At 39.6% G+C, this 18,492-nt stretch overlaps 1 protein-coding gene across 10 annotated transcripts in view; it reads left to right on the top strand.

Annotated features, from left to right (window-relative positions):
* The window catches only part of adgrb3 (adhesion G protein-coupled receptor B3), a 166,976-nt gene extending 150,293 nt beyond the window's left edge, over positions 1–16,683 (top strand). For 5 of the 10 annotated variants that reach the window (XM_036126582.1, XM_036126589.1, XM_036126583.1 and 2 more), the window contains 12 exons: positions 128–278; positions 2,023–2,092; positions 2,500–2,566; positions 4,826–4,929; positions 5,596–5,694; positions 5,993–6,164; positions 6,299–6,394; positions 7,886–7,925; positions 11,180–11,859; positions 11,973–12,008; positions 12,853–12,957; positions 15,634–16,683. In XM_036126582.1, coding sequence (XP_035982475.1) covers positions 128–278; positions 2,023–2,092; positions 2,500–2,566; positions 4,826–4,929; positions 5,596–5,694; positions 5,993–6,164; positions 6,299–6,394; positions 7,886–7,925; positions 11,180–11,859; positions 11,973–12,008; positions 12,853–12,957; positions 15,634–15,822 — 1,809 coding nt within the window. In that variant the 3' untranslated portion in view covers positions 15,823–16,683. Of the gene's footprint in view, positions 1–127; positions 279–2,022; positions 2,093–2,499; positions 2,567–4,825; positions 4,930–5,595; positions 5,695–5,992; positions 6,165–6,298; positions 6,395–7,885; positions 7,926–11,179; positions 11,860–11,972; positions 12,009–12,852; positions 12,958–14,498; positions 14,588–15,633 lie in introns of all 10 variants that reach the window. The other 5 variants (XM_036126585.1, XM_036126587.1, XM_036126586.1 and 2 more) reach the window with 4 other exon arrangements.
* Positions 16,684–18,492: the final 1,809 nt, after the last annotated feature.

Genomic DNA, 18,492 nt, shown 5'->3' with positions numbered 1-18,492 from the left:
CTTGTTTCAGCAGCATTAGAGCTGCATCTCAGTTTGCATATGTAATAGATTGGCGGTAACCCACATTCAATAACAAAAAAAAATAAAACATCTACTGACTCTTTTATTTTTCCCCTTCCATCAACAGGGTGTGTGCATCATGACAACTGCCTTTCTGCACTTCTTCTTCCTGGCGTCCTTCTGCTGGGTCCTCACAGAAGCCTGGCAGTCCTACATGGCAGTGACAGGGAAGGTTCGCACCAGGCTCATCCGGAAGCGTTTCCTGTGTCTTGGCTGGGGTGAGTGAGTGGCTCGTTTCAGCAAACTGCTTCCATCACTTCTTACAGCTGCCATTTTCTCACAGCAGCTCACGGCGAGGTGTCTTTACACAGCAAATTGTACGTCTTTTCACTTTGCTCCTCTCGTCGTCTCTGTAAGGCGGCTGGATCTTCATTCTGTCAGCCTCTTTGTTGTGATTCCTTTGTGCTTCAGTCAAGCTCTCTGAGGACTGGATAAATAGACCGGCCTTGAGCAGAGAGTGTATGTGCGTGAGCGAGGAGATCGGGGTGGGGGAGTGTTGCTGCATCTCTCCTATAGCTGGTTGCAATGACCTTATGTCTGATCGAGAGGGTGGGAGCCTGGCATACAGTAGACTGCAGCAGAATACAGTTTGAACATGTAAAATCTAGTAAAAATATAAGGTGTAGGAGGATTTAGTATGAGGAACTTTAAATTATCTTTTATTAATGTTAGACAAAGTCAAATAGCCAGTCTGGCGTTATGCTTTGCAAAAGAAATGCAGTAGGCAGCATGACATAATCTGTATATGACAGATTATAGTAAAAACAAAATCATTATGCAAAATATCAGCACACAAGCATGTCTGGTAATAAACCCCCAACAGGCAAATTATTTGTATCAAAATGCAAAGATTTCTCCTTCATGTGATAAATGTCAGTCTGAATCCCCTGTCCGAATAGCTACTTCTTTCAGACTGTAAGAGAAATCTCTACTTAAAAAAAAAAAAAAAAATCAATCTGATTATGAAAGAGCCCACTCTCATTCTTCTTGTTACCTAGCAACAAACAAGGCTCTCTTAGTCATTGCATCGCCACTGCTTGCTGCAAAACATAGACAAAGGCTGTTCGTACTATCTCTTGGATTTCTTGTCTTTAAAAAAAAAAAAAAAGCATTTTGGTAATAAACTGATCACAAATTTGAGTAGGACACAAAAATTAAAATAAAAACATGAAACCATGCACACGCAAAGCCTGCAAAAAACAACAACATTTTGACATGTAAGAAAAGAGGTGACCCTGACATGATTAAAGCTGATCTATTAAGCAACATGCAGCCCGACAACTAGCGTTTGTGTCTGAATTCGGCTCTCTTCGGTACAGCACCCACACCACGGTGTTGCTGCGCTTTGATTTATGGCATGCTTGTGAGCACTCAGCACACTTTACCTCTTCAGCACTGCAGAAAGGCACAGGATGGCCACAGGGTCTTTGGCTCGTGCCTCCAGGAAACTGATTACATCAATAGCACCTGCCCGCGCCGCTCGGAGAGGAAACGCTTTAATATTCCGAGCACACAATAGTGAAGATTGAATCAATTACGCTGATCTGTAATGAGGAGCCAGATAGCACAAAAAAAAAAAAAAAAAAAAAACTATTCCTATTGCGGGTGGGGGGAGAGTGAAGAGCGGTAACAATTTCTCACAATGCAGTGATGAAATCTACATGGCTTCCTGTGTGTGATGCACCGCTGGCATCTTATTAAAGCACCGTGTATTTTCCGTCACCTTTTAATGGGATATTTTACAATATAATGAGTAGAATGGTAAAATATATGTAGCTGATCATATACTCTCAGATGTCTTCAAAGCCTCATGCTGTGGTGTCTAATGGAATCGCTTTAGCTTGTACTTTGTTTAATGACTGGAAGGTACAGGGCCTTGCTTTTGTATGGCACACAGAAGTGAGTTTATGTTCTTGTGACTCATACTGCTTAAGTAACTATTTAATGTTCTGTCTTTTAAAGGACTACCAGCTTTAGTTGTCGCCATTTCAATGGGATTCACTAAAACAAAGGGCTACGGGACACCCTTATAGTAAGTTTTTTGCTCTTTTTCCCTCCATCTCTTTAATATTCTGCCCACAGACACCTTGGGTTCATGGCAACACTTAAGAATAATGATCAAATCCTTCTGCAGTGGCTTACTTATCCTAAATAGAGCCATAAACAAAGTCCCATGAACCCAATCAAATTTCAAAATAGCACAGCAAGACCCCAATTTCATGTGAGCTGCCACTCTGCTGGAAACCAAATGCATAAACACTGCTTAAAATCTCCTTAGCATTTTATTGCTCCGTGAAACTTTGGGTGTGGAGTAACAGCATATGGCACCTCTCCGCTGACAATTGAGCAAAATAACAATGGTGTGCTGGAGTGCACCATTAACGTGGAAGTAAATGCTGTAGTGGGAGTTAATTGTTTTTTTCCTTGTTTCCCCCGCAGCTGTTGGCTCTCCTTGGAGGGTGGGCTCCTGTATGCCTTCGTTGGACCTGCAGCAGCTGTTGTTTTGGTACGTCTTGGTTACCGATGTTTGGCTTTTTATCCCACTTTACTCTTTTATATAATACAATGTGTTTAAAATGGGGAAATGCGTATTACGCCGTGAATTATTTAATTAGCAATGGAAAGCATTATTGCAAATAATAATGATCATTTGCTTTAGCCATGATTCAATATGTTGCTATTTAACCATGATGTGCTTTCAAAGTCAAAGTAATGAGCATCCCATCAGGGACTGCTCAAATAATCCCTTTTCATTTACCATATAATGGCCTTTCATGTGGCTATGGGGTTATTAAGTATTTATGATTTAGATTTGTCCAGCATCTCGTATGGAAGGGTAATTTAATTACCCTATATTTATATTGTTGTAATTACCCACAGACTCGTCATTATCCAGACTGCTAAATGACCAAGAAGGCAGATATGTAATGCAATTTTTCACTGTCAAGTTTCTGTTCTTTGGCGGAATATAAAAGTGACTGAATTATTTAATTTATGAGTGAAGATAAACAAGCATTTGAAGTCTTGCTTGGCCGTAGTTTTCTTTTGTGATGAACTTCAGAGGAACACAAGCTCCCGTTTGGCCATCTGCAGTGAGAATATCATGCCACAGAGTTTTCATGTTGGGCTTCATCCCTGTTAAGAAAATGTCTGAATATAGTGCCTTATAGAAGTATTCACACTGCTTTTCCACATTATGTCATGTTCCAACCGCAAACTATATTGTATTTTATGAGCTAAATCAATACAATGTAGAACATAATTGTTAAGTGAAAGGGAACGTGATTTTCAAATGTCTTACAAACAAGAACTCCTGAAGAATGGACAGAAGTATTCAGCAAACCCACCTTTCATTGCACCTAAAGGTATTTTGGGTAAGGATTAGGGGTTGTTGGTATTCTTCTTTGCAAAATAGCTGAAGTCAGTTCCTATTGGTTGGAGAGAGTCTGAAAACATCAATTTTCAAGTCTTTTTAAAGATAGTCAATTGAATTTAAGCCTATAATTTGGACCATAATAACATCCATGTATGCCTTTATTTAAATAGTAAATTGAACTTTGGCTGTCTGTTCAGGGCAGCTGTCCCACTGAAAGGTGAATCTCTACCCCCTTCTTAAGTCAGTTGCATTTATTTTAATAAATTTTCCTATCAGCTCTGACCAGCTCCCCTGCCCCTGCTAAACAAATTCAACCCCACAGCAAAATGCTGCCACCACCATGTTTATCTTTAACACTGTGCATCATCGTGGACACGCCATGCCAGTTTTCTACTGCACAGCGTTTTTAACAAACAGGCCAGAAAGTTTGATTTTCTTCTTCTCTGACCAGAGCACCTTTTTACATGCTTAGTGGGTAGAGCAGCGCGCTTGCACTCTGAGAAGGTTGCAAGTACCCGGTTTGATTCCTGCAGACTCCCACTGTGTCCCTAAGCAAGACCCTTAGCCCGAGATTGCTCCCCGGGTGCTATGGTAGCTGCCCACTGCTCCCTAAGGGATGGGTTAAATGCAGAAGACAAATTTCATTGGAATGTACAATTGCAATGACAAATAAAGATGTTGCAGCAATGTGCTATTCAGGACTTCTAATTGTTTTATTTCAACAAAAGCTTTCTTCTTGATAACTCCTTGGCGTAATTCTGTTGTTCCTCCCGAGTTACCATGGGCCTCTTGGCTCCTGTTCTGATCATTGTCAGTTTAGGTGGAGAGCCTTACAATATCAAGGTTTACAGTTGTGCCATGCTCTTGTAATTTTTGAATAATGGACTGAAATGTGACACATGTGCACATGCCAGTTTTCAGTCTTTTCTGCTATCTGTTTTTTTTGTATTTAAATTTCCTCTTTTCTATTTCACCAGCTTATACTGTTTTATGCAGTTCCATCACATAAAATTAGAATAAAAACATTTGAACTACAGGTTGGAATGTAACAAAACAGGCGAAAAACCAGGGTGGTTGTGGGAATCTTTTGCAAGGCACTGTATGCAAACCACAATTTTAATTTTTGGATTTGTAAAGCATTCGTAAATCTTTCTTTTTCTGCAAAATGATGCTTTGCTTTGTGTTGTTCTAGCCAATACAATCTGAATAAAGTGTTATGCTGTACTTTATGATTATGATGTGACTGATCTGGCAGAGAGAACTTTTTTCTTCTTTAGGGTGCTGTGCTGGGAAGAGTGTGCAAGTCAATGTCTCATACAATGTCTGTTTGTTCAACAGAAGGTTGGGAAGTATCAGTCTGAATATTCCGCTTTTCCCCTCTGTCAACAGGTCAACATGGTGATTGGTATCTTGGTATTTAATAAGTTAGTGTCCAGAGATGGAATCCTGGACAAGAAGCTGAAGCATCGAGCAGGGTATGACAGCACATCATTGTTAGTACCTGTTTTTCTTCTTCATTTTTGAATATTGATATTTCTTTAAAAAACAAATGGTCATATTCAATAAATTAGAATATGTGTTTCAATGGGGCTCATTTGTCAACTTAAAAGTAACATTTGAAAATAACAACCTTAAAACAGGTATTAAACATGATTTCCATTAAGCCCACATTTCTGTAATAAATATATTGTTTATTGGCCAGATGTAATACACTAATTTTAAATCCCATGTTTTCATTGGCTATAAACAGAAAATCAAAAGCTTGAAAACATCAGCCTGTGTCCAAAACAGATATTTCACTTAGTGAACTGAGTGACTGAAACAAATGAACGTTTCAATAATATTGTAATTTTTGAATATGACTGTATATATATGTATATATACTGTATGCTATGAATATTTTCATGTCCATATGGAGATGTGTACCTACTTTTTTCTGTATTTCGGGAAAAAAAAAATTAAGGCATAAAGAGGTTAGCTCCCTCTTGGGAGCGACCAAGCTTCGTTTTTCTTCGGCAGAATGAGTCCAAGATGAAAATGATTTTAACACCCACACACTCACCGGCCCTGCTGTTGTTAGCATGATGGAGGAAAGTGTGCAGTCAGGTGGATGTTGGCATTGTTTGTCATGTTGTCCCGATATCTCTTGTGTCCCACAGACAGATGAGTGAGCCGCATACAGGATTAACTCTCAAGTGTGCCAAATGCGGTGTTGTATCAACAACTGCTTTATCAGCAACAACAGCTAGCAATGCAATGTAAGTGCCTGTCAGTGTCTGTGAATCAATAAAACGATGCTGCGGGGAGTTTTTTTTTTTTTTTTATGTACAGGGTATCCACTGCATAGTGCGCTAAACTCAGTTTCCAAATGCATCCACAGTACCTCAGAACTACATTGTGCAGGGGTTTTTTGAAATGAGCTTACATAAACATCAGTATGCAGAGCAACGCCCCGCCATCATTCTGGAGGAAAGAGGTCGTCATGGAGATTTAACTCAGCTCTCCAGACCTTATCTTGTTTATCTCCTGCACAAAATCATTCCTCTCTTCTTCCAGGGCATCGTTGTGGAGCTCCTGTGTCGTCCTACCTCTGCTGGCTTTGACCTGGATGTCTGCCGTGCTCGCCATGACGGACAAGCGTTCCATCCTCTTCCAGATTCTGTTTGCCGTCTTTGACTCCTTGCAGGGATTTGTCATTGTGATGGTGCACTGCATCCTACGGAGAGAGGTAGACGATAGCCCCCACCCACCCACTCATTTGTTTCTGCTGACGCTGAGAATGAAGCAAATGTCCCGTCAGAGCGATCAAAATATGTTTAACTTCAGTCAAAAGTTCAAACTGAAATTCCTCTCGTGTTTAAGGTGCAAGACGCTTTCAGATGTCGGCTCAGAAACTGCCAGGATCCGATCAGTGGTGATGCAACAGGAACCTTCCCTAATGGGCATGCTCAGATAATGGTAGGCACAGTCACCCTGTTATCTGCAGTCATTAGAGACTCTGATATTTGAGCTGGATCCTGTGTTCCCTTGTTATTTATAATACACTTGCACCACTCTTTTTGTTCTATACTAACCTTGACCTAACTTATTGGCTTTTTGTATTTTCATTGTCTTATTTTTCGTTCCTCTTTTTTAGTTTAGAACCGGACACAAAGTATTTTTCTCTTAGATCTGATTTTTATAACCTGCAATACCATGCATGACAAAACCTCTGAACATCTGATGAAAAGAAAAGTAGTTTTGTTTTCCTTTCAAAATCCTTTCAAATTGTTCCATTATGCTTGATTAAAGTTACTTTCCTGTGCATCTCTTTGTTTTCCTTTCATGGGGTAACGGGACTACTGCCTGCCTGACCTTTGAAACAGGACACCAGTATATTCATGTTGCGCTGTCCTCCTACAGGCAACTCAAAGCAATAATCTGCCATTAGGATTCTCATTACCATTTTTCACATTAGCAGTGAAAAAGGCACAAAGGCTACTTACTTATAGTCTGTTAATAGTTAGCGCAAAAGCTTTGCCTCTCCTTCACCAATATTTTTTTTTCTTTTCTATTCTTGTCGTAATTTTATATTAAAGCAGATAAGAAAAAAACATGTTCTTGTCAGCCACTTGGAAATGATAATAAAAAAATATTATTTTTATGGATTTTTGTAGCTGATTTTGAACTACCTTATTTTTCACTGCATATAACATTCTTCACATTTATTGGTCTCTCCTGGCCAAAGACATAATAATAATATTATAACCTTTGCAATAAATTGATTAATTGGAGTAGCATACCAGTAAAATTATTTGGATATTTGTAAATAAATTAAGAGTTATGACCATGTATACCTAATTCCACAGAGGGGGGTAATTTTGCCCCCACAGAAATGAGAAAAAAAATCCTGCATGCTTAGCTGTGCAGTTTGCATCCTCTTAGGTTGCTATGGCAACCCTGTTTTGTGTTTTCTGAAGCATAACGAGCAAAACAGTATTTGCTATTGTTGATGTATTGATTGAATAAAACATAATTGTAATAAATGAAACAGTAGTGTATAGTGTACTAGTTTTCCAGGATTAGTTTTTGAAGAGGAAAAAGAAAACACCAATATAACCATAACTGTAGTACAAAAGCTCAAATACAGTATTTTAAAGAAGCCAAGTATTTATCTACCTTGTTTGGAGATCTTGCATGAATGTTTTGATTTGCTCATGGCCAATTTTGAAAATAACCACAATCTATCCATTCAGTATGCTATAGCAGATTTTTTGTTTTTTGTTTTATTATGGTTATAATTAACCAAACCATATATATGCACACTTTTAAAATTCTTTTCTGTTGTAGAAATCATTCAACTGCATTAGAATGTTATTTAATTTAAAGCATTGAAATTCATTCTACCAGACACTGTGCAGTATAAAATGTTTGATAAATTAGGTGATATTGTCATTTTTGTTTTTACAGACAGACTTTGAGAAAGATGTGGACATCGCTTGCCGATCAGGTAAAGCACATATGGTCTCTTACTTACAAAACTTTCCCTCGCTCTCGTTGAAAAAAGGTCTGAACTGTGAGGGGGGAGGGGGGGGGGAGCAGGTTGTGTAACAACCAACACAGCCCCAGAGGAACTTTTTACTGTTTAAGAAAAAAAAAAAAAAAAACTTATTGTGAGAACAAAGCTTCAGATGGAGATGCTCTCAGTGTGTGTGTGTGTGTGTGTGTGTGTGTGTGTGTGTGTGTGTGTGTGTGTATGCATTGTTCATTTATTTCAGCTAACACCGACTGATGGTGTTTTCAATTCAGCTCAATTTACTTTCATTTAGTATTTCTGATTTTGATTTATGTAGCGGCAATTCACAACGCATGTCATCTCAAGGCACTTTACTAAGTCAAATTCAATCAAATCATACAGAATGGTCAAAAAGTTTCCTCTTTAAGGAAACCCAGAAGATTGCATCAAGTCTTGACAAGCAGCATTCACTCCTCCTGAAAGAGCATAGAGCCACAGGGACAGTCGTCTGCATTGTCCATGGCTTTGCAGCAATCCCTCATACTGAGCATGCATGAAGCGACAGTGGAGAGGAAAACCTCCTGCAGAACCAGGCTCAGTGTGAACGGTCACCTGCCTCGATTGACTGGGGTCATTTTAAAGCCTTCATTTCTGTTGACAAGAATTATTTTTCACCTCCAGCTAACAAAAAAATTAATAAAATAAAAACAAAACAAACACAGCATTCAAGATTACAATATTTCATCTGACCAAAAGAAAGTGCAAACCTTTTCATGCAAAATGGGGCTTGACAAAAAGTATGTTTGATACTGGCTAAGAAAAGATACTTTTAAACTTACAAACAAGCCCCTTAGAAATGCATTTTGTAATTTATTGAAAGAAATTGTATATATATATATATATATATATATATATATATATATATATATATATATATATATATATATATGTATATATGTGTGTGTGTGTGCGTGTGTGTGTGTGTGTGTGTGTGTGTGTCATATTCAATAGATTTACTTGTGTAGTAAATAGTTTACTTGGGTTAGGGTTTTTCACTGCATTTATTAGAAGATAGGGCAATTGTAAACTGTAAAAGTATTTAAGTTTTCTACAACATAAACAAAGCTGGCAAGATGCACTGGACTCAAGCTTCATCAGTCTCCAGTCCTTTCCAAACCAGTAAAGAGCACATCCAAAGTGGAGCCTAAAGGAAATCTAAACGGACCATTATTTAGAGCCCAGAGAGACAGAAACTAAAGAGGCTGTCTGGCATCCTTTACTTACACTGTGCCGTCTTGTAAGCTAAAGTGGATGTGCAGTACCTGGTAGCAAAAGGCCAAGCTGACAGGCGCATTAATAAATCATGACCAAATCTGAGAGCAAAGAAAAGCTGTCAAAAAGAAGTGCATTGTACCAATAACTCAGTCAGTCTGGAGGATTTATGTTTGATATTATGGTAAAACAAAACAGCTGCTTCTTTCTGAGAAAGGTGACTTGCTAAAGCATTTGGACTTTTTGAATTCTTCAGTGAATTAAATTTGGATTTTAATATGATAGACTCACACAGAGTAAGACATATTTGTAAAATGAGACGAAACGGATACATGGTTTTACAGATAAAATTCTCAAAAGTGTGGCATCTATACAGTATGTATTCAGACGACGTTACTCTCATAAACCTAAATTAAAATCAAGTGTATTCTATTGCTTTCAAACATCACCCAATTTTCCTCTGTGAAGGCTTTCCTCCATTCCTTAGAGAACACTATTGGCAGGACCAAGACCAAGGAACACAGCAGATAGATCAGGGATAAAGATGTGGAGAACTTTGATGGATTACATCCTAAGCTTATGAACATCTGGCAGAGCACTGATTACTTTGTTTTGTTTCTAAAAATAGAGTTTGGCACCACAGCATATTCACAAAGACGAGACTGTCCACCTAAACTGACAGATTGGGCAAGGAGAACATTAATAGCAGAGGCCCAGGGTAACTCTGGAGGAGATGTAGAGAGTCTCAGCTCTGGTAGAAAAACGTGTCAGCACTCATCAGGACTACTATTAGTCATAAAATAGACTTGATGGAAGAAGTTTTGTTTAAAGAAACCATGAGAAATGTGGTTTTTAGTTTTCCAAAACCTAGGTAGAGGGTACGACAAACATGTTAAAAAGAATTCACTGGTCAGATGAGACCACAGTTGAATCTTTGGGGCTACAACACATGCAGAATGTTCTGTGTGGTGGAAAACTAACACTGCAAATCACACTGAACACAACATTCCCTCAGAGAAACATGGCACTGGCAGCATCCCGTTGTGTGGATGTGTTTCTTTAGCAGGGACAAGGAAGTTGCTCAGAAGTTTTTAAGAAGATGGATGGAACTGAACACAGGAAAATTACGGAAGAAACGCTGCATAACACTTTAGACTTAGGCATAGGTGCACCTTTCAGTAGGCGGATTCTAAACAGCCAATTTTGCAATAGAATCATTTAGATCAAAGCATATCCATGTGTTAGAATGGCCCAGTTAAAATTCAGGCCCATCCACAAAATGGATCTGTGGCTAGATTTTCAAATTGATGCTCAGATTTGCTTTCCATTGATTCTGACTGAGTTAAGCTTTTTAAAACGAAAAATAAGCAAAAGCTTCAGTCTCTAGAGTGTCTTGTGTATGTCACACATCCAAAAACAGAGTTGCAGCTACACTTGCAGTAAAATGTTTTATGCAGCATTGACTTAGAGGGGATACCCACAGCTTTGTTATTTTAATAAAAATGTATTAAAAACAAACATATTATATTCCTTCCACTTTACAAATTTTGCACTATTTTGTGTTGGGCCATGACATAAAATCACGATAAAATACATTCTGGGGTTGTAATGTGACACAATGTAAAAATAAATGCTTCGTGCAAAGCACTCTGTAGTGCTTCATCAGGTCGTCGCCGATCACTGAGTTAGCATTAGTACGGCAGAGGGGATTTCAGGGAGAGGGTGAAACTGTACTTATTTACAGCAACACTCCCTCGAGACTTCAGTGTTGTGTTCTTTTGTGTTTAGCGTAATGTCACACTCAAAGCATTTTCACAGTTACTCATCCTATGATTACAGTTCTGTCTCGACAGAACAACATCCCTTGAGAATCACATATATTGATTTGAATTGTCGTGTTCTTTTATTGTCATTTTGCAACGTTTAAAACGTCAAAGCAGAAGACTAACTAACACCTGTATCGCCCTGCCCTCCAGCGCTCCACAAGGACATGGGCTCGTGTCGTGCCGCCACCATAACAGGCACCCTCTCCCGCATTTCACTCAACGACGAGGAGGACGAGAAGGCCCCTGAGGGCCTCAGCTACTCCACGTTGCCAGGCAACATCATCTCCAAAGTGATAATCCAGCAGCCTTCGGCTCTACACATCCCAGTAGGAATGGGCGAGCTGAAAGACCAGTGCATGTCTGACAGCAATGCCGACATGCGCCGCACAGTGTACCTGTGCACCGACGACGGCATGCGCCAGAGTGAGCACGACATGGGCGGTCACGATATGGAGGGCCACCCGGCGCAGGGGCAAATGATGGAGACGGACTACATAGTGATGCCTCGCGCCTCTGCGGTTGGAGTTTCGGGGTCGGCCACCCTGCCCACCCTCATTAAAGAGGAGCCCAAGATGAGTGCCGCAATGGATACGCTGCCCCACGAGAGGCTAAAGCATTACAAGATCAGCCCTGACTTCAATATCAACCCGTCAGGCATGGACCACATGAATGTGAATCTGGAGCACCAGTATCCTAGTGCTTCAGAGCAGATGCAAACCCTGCCCTTTGAACCTCGCACAGCTGTTAAGAACTTCCTTGCAGAGATGGAGGAAACCGGGGGCCTATCTCGGAGTGACACCGGCTCCACAATATCAATGAGCTCCCTGGAGGTACATGTTGTCATGTGGATTCAATTCAAAGAAACACAGTGTTGCCAGATATTTATGTTATTAATTATGCTGATGACTTAATAAGTACGCTCCTTTTATTTTTCTCCTAACAGAGAAGAAAGTCGAGATATTCTGATCTGGACTTTGAGGTATGTGAAAAAGATACTTCTTTCTGAGGTTGAGCTTAACTACTTATGCATAAAAAGGCAGCTTTTTGCAGATGTGTCAGTCATTTGATTTACGAGCGTATGTCGTGCCTCTTAAGCTTATTGGAGTAGTACAGCCTTGGCTCATCAGGATTTATAGACTTACTGTGTAGTTAAGGTAAAAGCAAGGCCGTCAGCTGACAAACAGGGCAGCAGCTCTCATCAACATTTTATCCTCCTCCATCTCCTTCATCCATTAGCTATATGTTGATTTTCAAACTGTATGCTTTTAAAGTCATTTGCACATTTCACATCTGAGTTTATCACTGGTCAGCAATGAATATACTGGCTTGCAAGAACATGATCAAACCCCCTTTGGCATATTTATTCAGTATTTCCTTTTGCATTGTCAAAGCTTTACTGCATATAAATATTGTAATCTCTGTCAAAATACTGGAAACGTGTCGTTCTGGCAGCTACTTTGGCTCTGGTTGCATTTTGTTTGAGCATAGATGCACACCAACACTTCGAATGGAAGAACTGTGCCAAGGTTTTTGATCACATGGATTTCCCTTACACCAACAAAACCCTAAATGAGGTGATTTATCACAGAAGAATTATGTTTAGGCATTAGGTGTCCCATAAGCCTAACTTTAATTATCTGCGTGTTTCCTTTATTTTGGCAGTCATTCTTGTATATGCAGAGGAAAGTAGATTTGTTTCAGACCTGGCCTCTAAGTAAACTACCATGACACTAACAAATTGATCAGAGGTGGAGGGGGTGGGGAGGAAGATGCATTTCCATTATTGGCTGTCAATACCAAAGCAAAAACCCTTGCCATTGCAGAAAGTCATGCACACCAGGAAAAGACACATGGAGCTGTTCCAGGAACTGAATCAGAAATTTCAAACCCTGGACCGATTTCGAGACATACCAAATATGGGCAGCATGGTGAGTAACAGGAAACCCAGGGGGGTGGCTGTCAGCTAATTCAAGAATTTAGCATTCAAATAATCTATTTCGATATTTGGTGGAGGAAACATTTATGTATGATTGTGTAAATGAGTGGTTATGTAGCAAAAGTGTGTCTTCCTACGTTTAATAAGGCTGCAATCAGCAGAAGGGCTGCCTCTAAAAGCACCAAAGCATTGTCTTCACTAGGCGAGTCTCGAGAAAAAAAAACAACAAAAAAAGCAGGACCCTTTGGCAATTTTGCTACAGTCGAGTGCATCCATTCCAATGCAAGGCCATAAATGCACTTTTATTTACATGCACATTTATCTACTTAGCAAACTCATCCTTTTTTTACTCATTAATGCATGGCAGATTATTTATTATATCAGCATTTATGCAAGTATTAGCCTAATAAGGCCAGTCTCTCTCTGTAACTGTGTGGGAGGTGGGACTTGACTCCATCAAGAAGTCGGGCTAATTATGCAACACCTTACGACCTTGCTGCAAAGCAAAAGGCTCACCATCTGTCTCCACACCTGAAAGGATGTGTAGACAATGGGGACATCAGACTTAATCAGTCTGTCTGAGATGAGCTGCGTGTTTTTCTTTTTTTTGTTTGTTTTTAAACACTCAGACCATGTCAGATACAGCGCTATGGAGTTAGAATATTTCTCATTTTGCTATTTTTGCCACAACTAAATGTTTCAACTGAATTTAACAACAAAGATAAACAGAGTGAATACAAAAAGCAGTTTTCAAATGCTTTACTCTGCTGAGGAAAAGAAGCTGTCCAGACTAATCTGGCTTTATGTGAAAAGGTGTTCAGCCCTCCTTGTTAAATCATGCGATAACTGCGATCAACCCCATTATCTGAGACAGCTGAGTTCACTTTTAATAGTCTGATTACTGTGACACCTGTACAATTGATAAATCCCTGAAACCCAACCTATCTGACAACGCGATGTAGACTGAAATATCTCTAAACTGTGACACATACCCTGATCTAAATACATTCCTAAACAGATGTGAAGCAAAGTCATGGACATATATTAATTTGGAAAACAAAATGTTGCAAAGCCATTTCTAAGGTCTTGGCATCGCAATGAACCACATGGAGAGCTGCTATCCATCAGTGGAAAAGACATACAACGTCATGAATCTTCTCATGTGTGGCTTGCCAACCAAAATTATGCAGAAGCCAAAACATCTAAAGCACTTCTTCACCATGCTTCAGTTAAGATAGAGTCCATTATTCAACAACAAGGAAGATACTGGTAAAAGACACCATATATAGGATAGTTACAAGGTGAAAACTACTGATGTCGAAATAACCACAAAAGACTAATATTTGTCAAGAAACATATGTATGATCCTCAAAATGTTTGGGAAAATATTCTGTGTAAAACTAGACAGCCGTGCAGAGAAGAACGTAATACGGACATTGCAGCAGTCGTGTAATGGTCTGAGACTGCATTGCTGCTTCAGGGCAAGGACAGCTTGCCGTAACTGATGGAACTATGAATTCTGCTCTCTACCAGAAATTCCCAAATGAGAATGAAAACCACTGGTTCATGACCTTGGGCCCAAGTGCACCCAACTGGGACAATGGCCTGCCTGAAGCATACCAGTAAGTCCACCTTTGAGTGGCACAAAAACAAAAAGATTTTGCAGTGGCTTGAAAGTCTGGACTTGAATCTGATTAAGATGTTATGACATGTTGTTGTTCATACTTGAAAACCCTCCAATGTTGCAAACAATTCGGCAAAGAAGTGGGCCACAATTGCTCCAAAGCGAGGTAAAACACTCACTGCCAGTTATAGTAAACACTTGATGATAGTTGTTGCTACCACAGGTGGCACAACCAGTGATTAGGTTAAGGGGGCGATTCCTGCTTCACATAGGGTCAATTTGGTTTGGGCAGCTTATTTTCCTTAAAGAAAATCTATATTTGAAAACTGCATTTTGTATTTACTCGTCTTATCTTTGCTATAAAAAAAAGTGTCTAACGATTTGAAACATTGAGGCGAGACAAAAAAAAGCAAAAATAGAAAAATATCTGTAAAAACTTCTCCACAGCATTGTAAATAGTAGCCTTTTGACTGCATATTACCACCCTCCCAGTTCCAGTCACCCCTGCAGTACAACGCAGCTTCAGAACAGTTGCCTAGTTACAGTGCAAGTACCTTTTTTTGTAGCAAGTGATAACTACGTACTTCTTCTATTTTCCCTTTTTTCCCCCTAAATGAATCTATTGCAGAGCTGGCAGCTAACATTAGTATCCATTTTATATTCCCCTGATGTGGAGCAGCTTCTTTCCCTTATTTGCACTAATGTCTTTGGGGCTGTCAATGAGAGCATTCTCAGATGAACGAATGGATCACACATGCAGCACCTCCGGTGCTCCAGTTTCTGAGCCGAGGAAAGCAGAGATCTCCTCCATGTTAATAGAAAGCATGTTCCCATTTAATACACTGCCATTATCTTTTTGTTATTTGATGCTTCTCTCAGCATTAATTCATTATTTTTAATTAGCAATGCCAGGAGCTCATATAATGCCCTTCTAAATGAACTGACCTTATTGAAAAAAAAGAGTCAATTTTGAATGAAAAGTAGCAGCCAAGCTGCTGGGGATGTCATGCTACTAACATCATCCGCTGTTGGCCATGTTCGCAGGACAAGGCAATGCCAAAACAGAACCCGTGGGAGAGCTACAATCCGGCCTGTGAGTACCAGAACTACGCCACTATGAATGTACTAGAATCCGACAACAAGGACTCACTAGAGATGACGACTGCAGAGTGGGAGAAGTGTGTCAACCTACCCTTAGACGTCCAGGAAGGAGACTTCCAGACAGAAGTGTAAAAGGGTGAAGAAGTTGGAGGAAAAAAAAAATGCAAACTTGGAAAGGAGGAGTAGGGGATGTATTTTGCACTGATTAAAGCAACAGACTTTTCTAACAGCCTTGGCAAACATATCTGGATCTTACGAGCGTGGCAGGGACATAATGTGCCAATACAATATAAGGACTGGTGAGTGGCGGGAAAAAAGAAAACAAAAAAGGGATAAAAACATCCGTGTTATTTTTTGTATTCTCACTAGTGTACTTAGTGTGGGGCAGCCTGGTGTACAATATTTACCATCCTGTGTTACCAATTATCTGTGGAGAAATTGGCTGAAAAAAAGAAACTCTCTTAATGAAACCTCACAAAGCAAATGACATGCCATGTCGTCCCAGCTTCATCGGGTCTAGTTTTGATTTCCTAAAACTAGACCCGGGAGCACAATGTATATATTTATGCAGTTTTTAAAAAGTTTATAACAGTCCGTTTGGCCATTACTACACTTTTTACTTTATAATATAAAACATGGGAGGCAAAGAGGATTTTTTCTGTCATATTAAAATGAATGTTTGTCAAGCTACATTCTTCATTGCTTTAAATGCAATAAAGATAATACTCACTTTTATATAAATAATATATTTCACAACTTTAATACTGCAGAATCTGCTTGAAGGATCCCAGCAAGCTCTCTCATCTGCAGCTCTGTATAAAATATTTAAAAAAAATGTTGTATGGTGTAAATAAACTTTTGTCTACATATGTTTTACTTGTGCCAATTTATTTTAATGAGGATAAAAAAAATGCCAACCTGACCAGAAGTTATAGCGAAAAATGTTAACATTTGAAAAGGAATGTAAATAAAAGAGGAAATATGTTCGTACTGCTTCAGAGGTCGTGTCAAGTTTATGTTGTGTGTTGAATCTCAAATGCATCACTCACCTTAAATGAGCCAGAATCTGAATGGGAATTGAATGATAACTGCAGAAGTGAAGACTTGATGGTTGAAGACATGGTTCAGAATTTTTGAACTTTTGGTTTTGGTGCAAGGGTATATGCTCTAGAAAATCTTTTGATTTAGTGAAAATTCCAGATTATCAGGTCCCAGAGGGAGTGCTAACCAAGTCAGACGTCTGCCATATCAAAACAACCACAATGTGAAAAGGCATTATAGAGGTCTATCCGAATGCTAGTTTATAAACCTGTGAACCATCTGGAAATCTGTATAAGGAGGTAATTGACAAAAGCTAATGATTGTTTAAATGGGAAATGAAATCAGGAGGCAGTGCACCGATAATGATCTCCCTGTGTGAAACGCACTAAAAATAGAACATTTCCAATGTTTCCTGGTCACGCCAATACAAAATGGATCTCCATGCACCGCCAACCCAATAAATTTAAGTTACAGGAGCAGCAAGCACCAATTAGGTACAACTCGATTCACAACTAAACCCCAATTGAACTAAATAACATTTTATACATATATTCAGCTAAATCACAATATGATGCACTATGACAATGTAGATTAACATGAAGCAAGGGTATGATTATTTGCAACTGAATAGCTGTTATCAAAGCTATAGTTGGTAATCCTGTTCAGAAACATGTTTTGTTACAGTATACTGGGTAGAATTGTCTTTCCATCCTGACTGTAGTCAACACAGTATGTATTCAGAAAAAGGAGGTTAAAAAATTAGATCTCTGTGAGAGCTGCAGGTTGTGAAACGCCGTTCAGTCTGAATGGCAGGGATTGGTCGGAGTTTTGGTTCTGCTCTCACCACCCTCTGCCCCTGAAGTTCTAGGGGGTATCGTCTAAAGGCTGGTTCACACGTCAGGATTGTTTGCCGATTTTTTCCCCGGTCTTCCCCTTCCGTTAGGCGGTGAATAAGGCCGTGGCTCCTAAAATAATCGTAAGCAATTATCGTGCCGTGTGTGGTGTGTTAGGAGCGATTTGGTCAGCTTGATGGAGTGTCTGGACCGCCCCGACCTCAAATCGGAATTATTTAACATATTGGATTGTCTAGGCCCGATATCCTAGTGTGTGTGGTGTTCCCCGAGGACAAACAAGCAGGCAGCCTATTGAATGCCACATGTAGCCAATCAGAAAGGTAGGTGAGAGAAGACTAACCGTAACATTTGAAGATTCTTTATTGTCACCGCGTGTTACCATGGTGAAATTTCTTTTTGGACACTCTGGCTAAGAGTACACAAATAACAGACAAGAGACTATGAACAAAGAGAAACCCTAAAAGGAAAAAAAAAAAAACTTTAACCAACACCTTTCTTTTTATGTTTTTCCTCTGTTAAAATCAATCCACAAACTATCGCCATTATTCCTCCTCGTGTCCATGTTTATTCACTCTGGACTCGCGTTTGATCTTGAGATGTTTCGCAAGATTTCCCGTCCTACATCTGAATGATCTATTTGTGTGTGGTGTGTTATGCTCACCGTCTGACCGTACACCATACACTATACAACCAAACCTGTTACACGTACAATTTGTTATCGTTACATGTGGTGTCTCTCAGGCTTTGAACATCGTCTGACTTTTTTTTTAAATCTTTTCGTGGGAACCAGCCTTTTACTATTGGTTATCACACAGGCCAATCATTCTGAGGTGCTCACGTAACGCCAATGTGCGCGCTCGTTCCTTGTTAGTTTCTGCTTGCTGGCTGCGCATGCGCGCTTCTAGTG

The sequence above is a fragment of the Fundulus heteroclitus genome, chromosome 22 (assembly GCF_011125445.2).
Source record: "Fundulus heteroclitus isolate FHET01 chromosome 22, MU-UCD_Fhet_4.1, whole genome shotgun sequence".
Taxonomy (NCBI): Eukaryota; Metazoa; Chordata; class Actinopteri; order Cyprinodontiformes; family Fundulidae; genus Fundulus; species Fundulus heteroclitus.
Note: the sequence above shows the minus strand (reverse complement) of the source record. Positions and strands in the feature narration are given on the sequence as shown.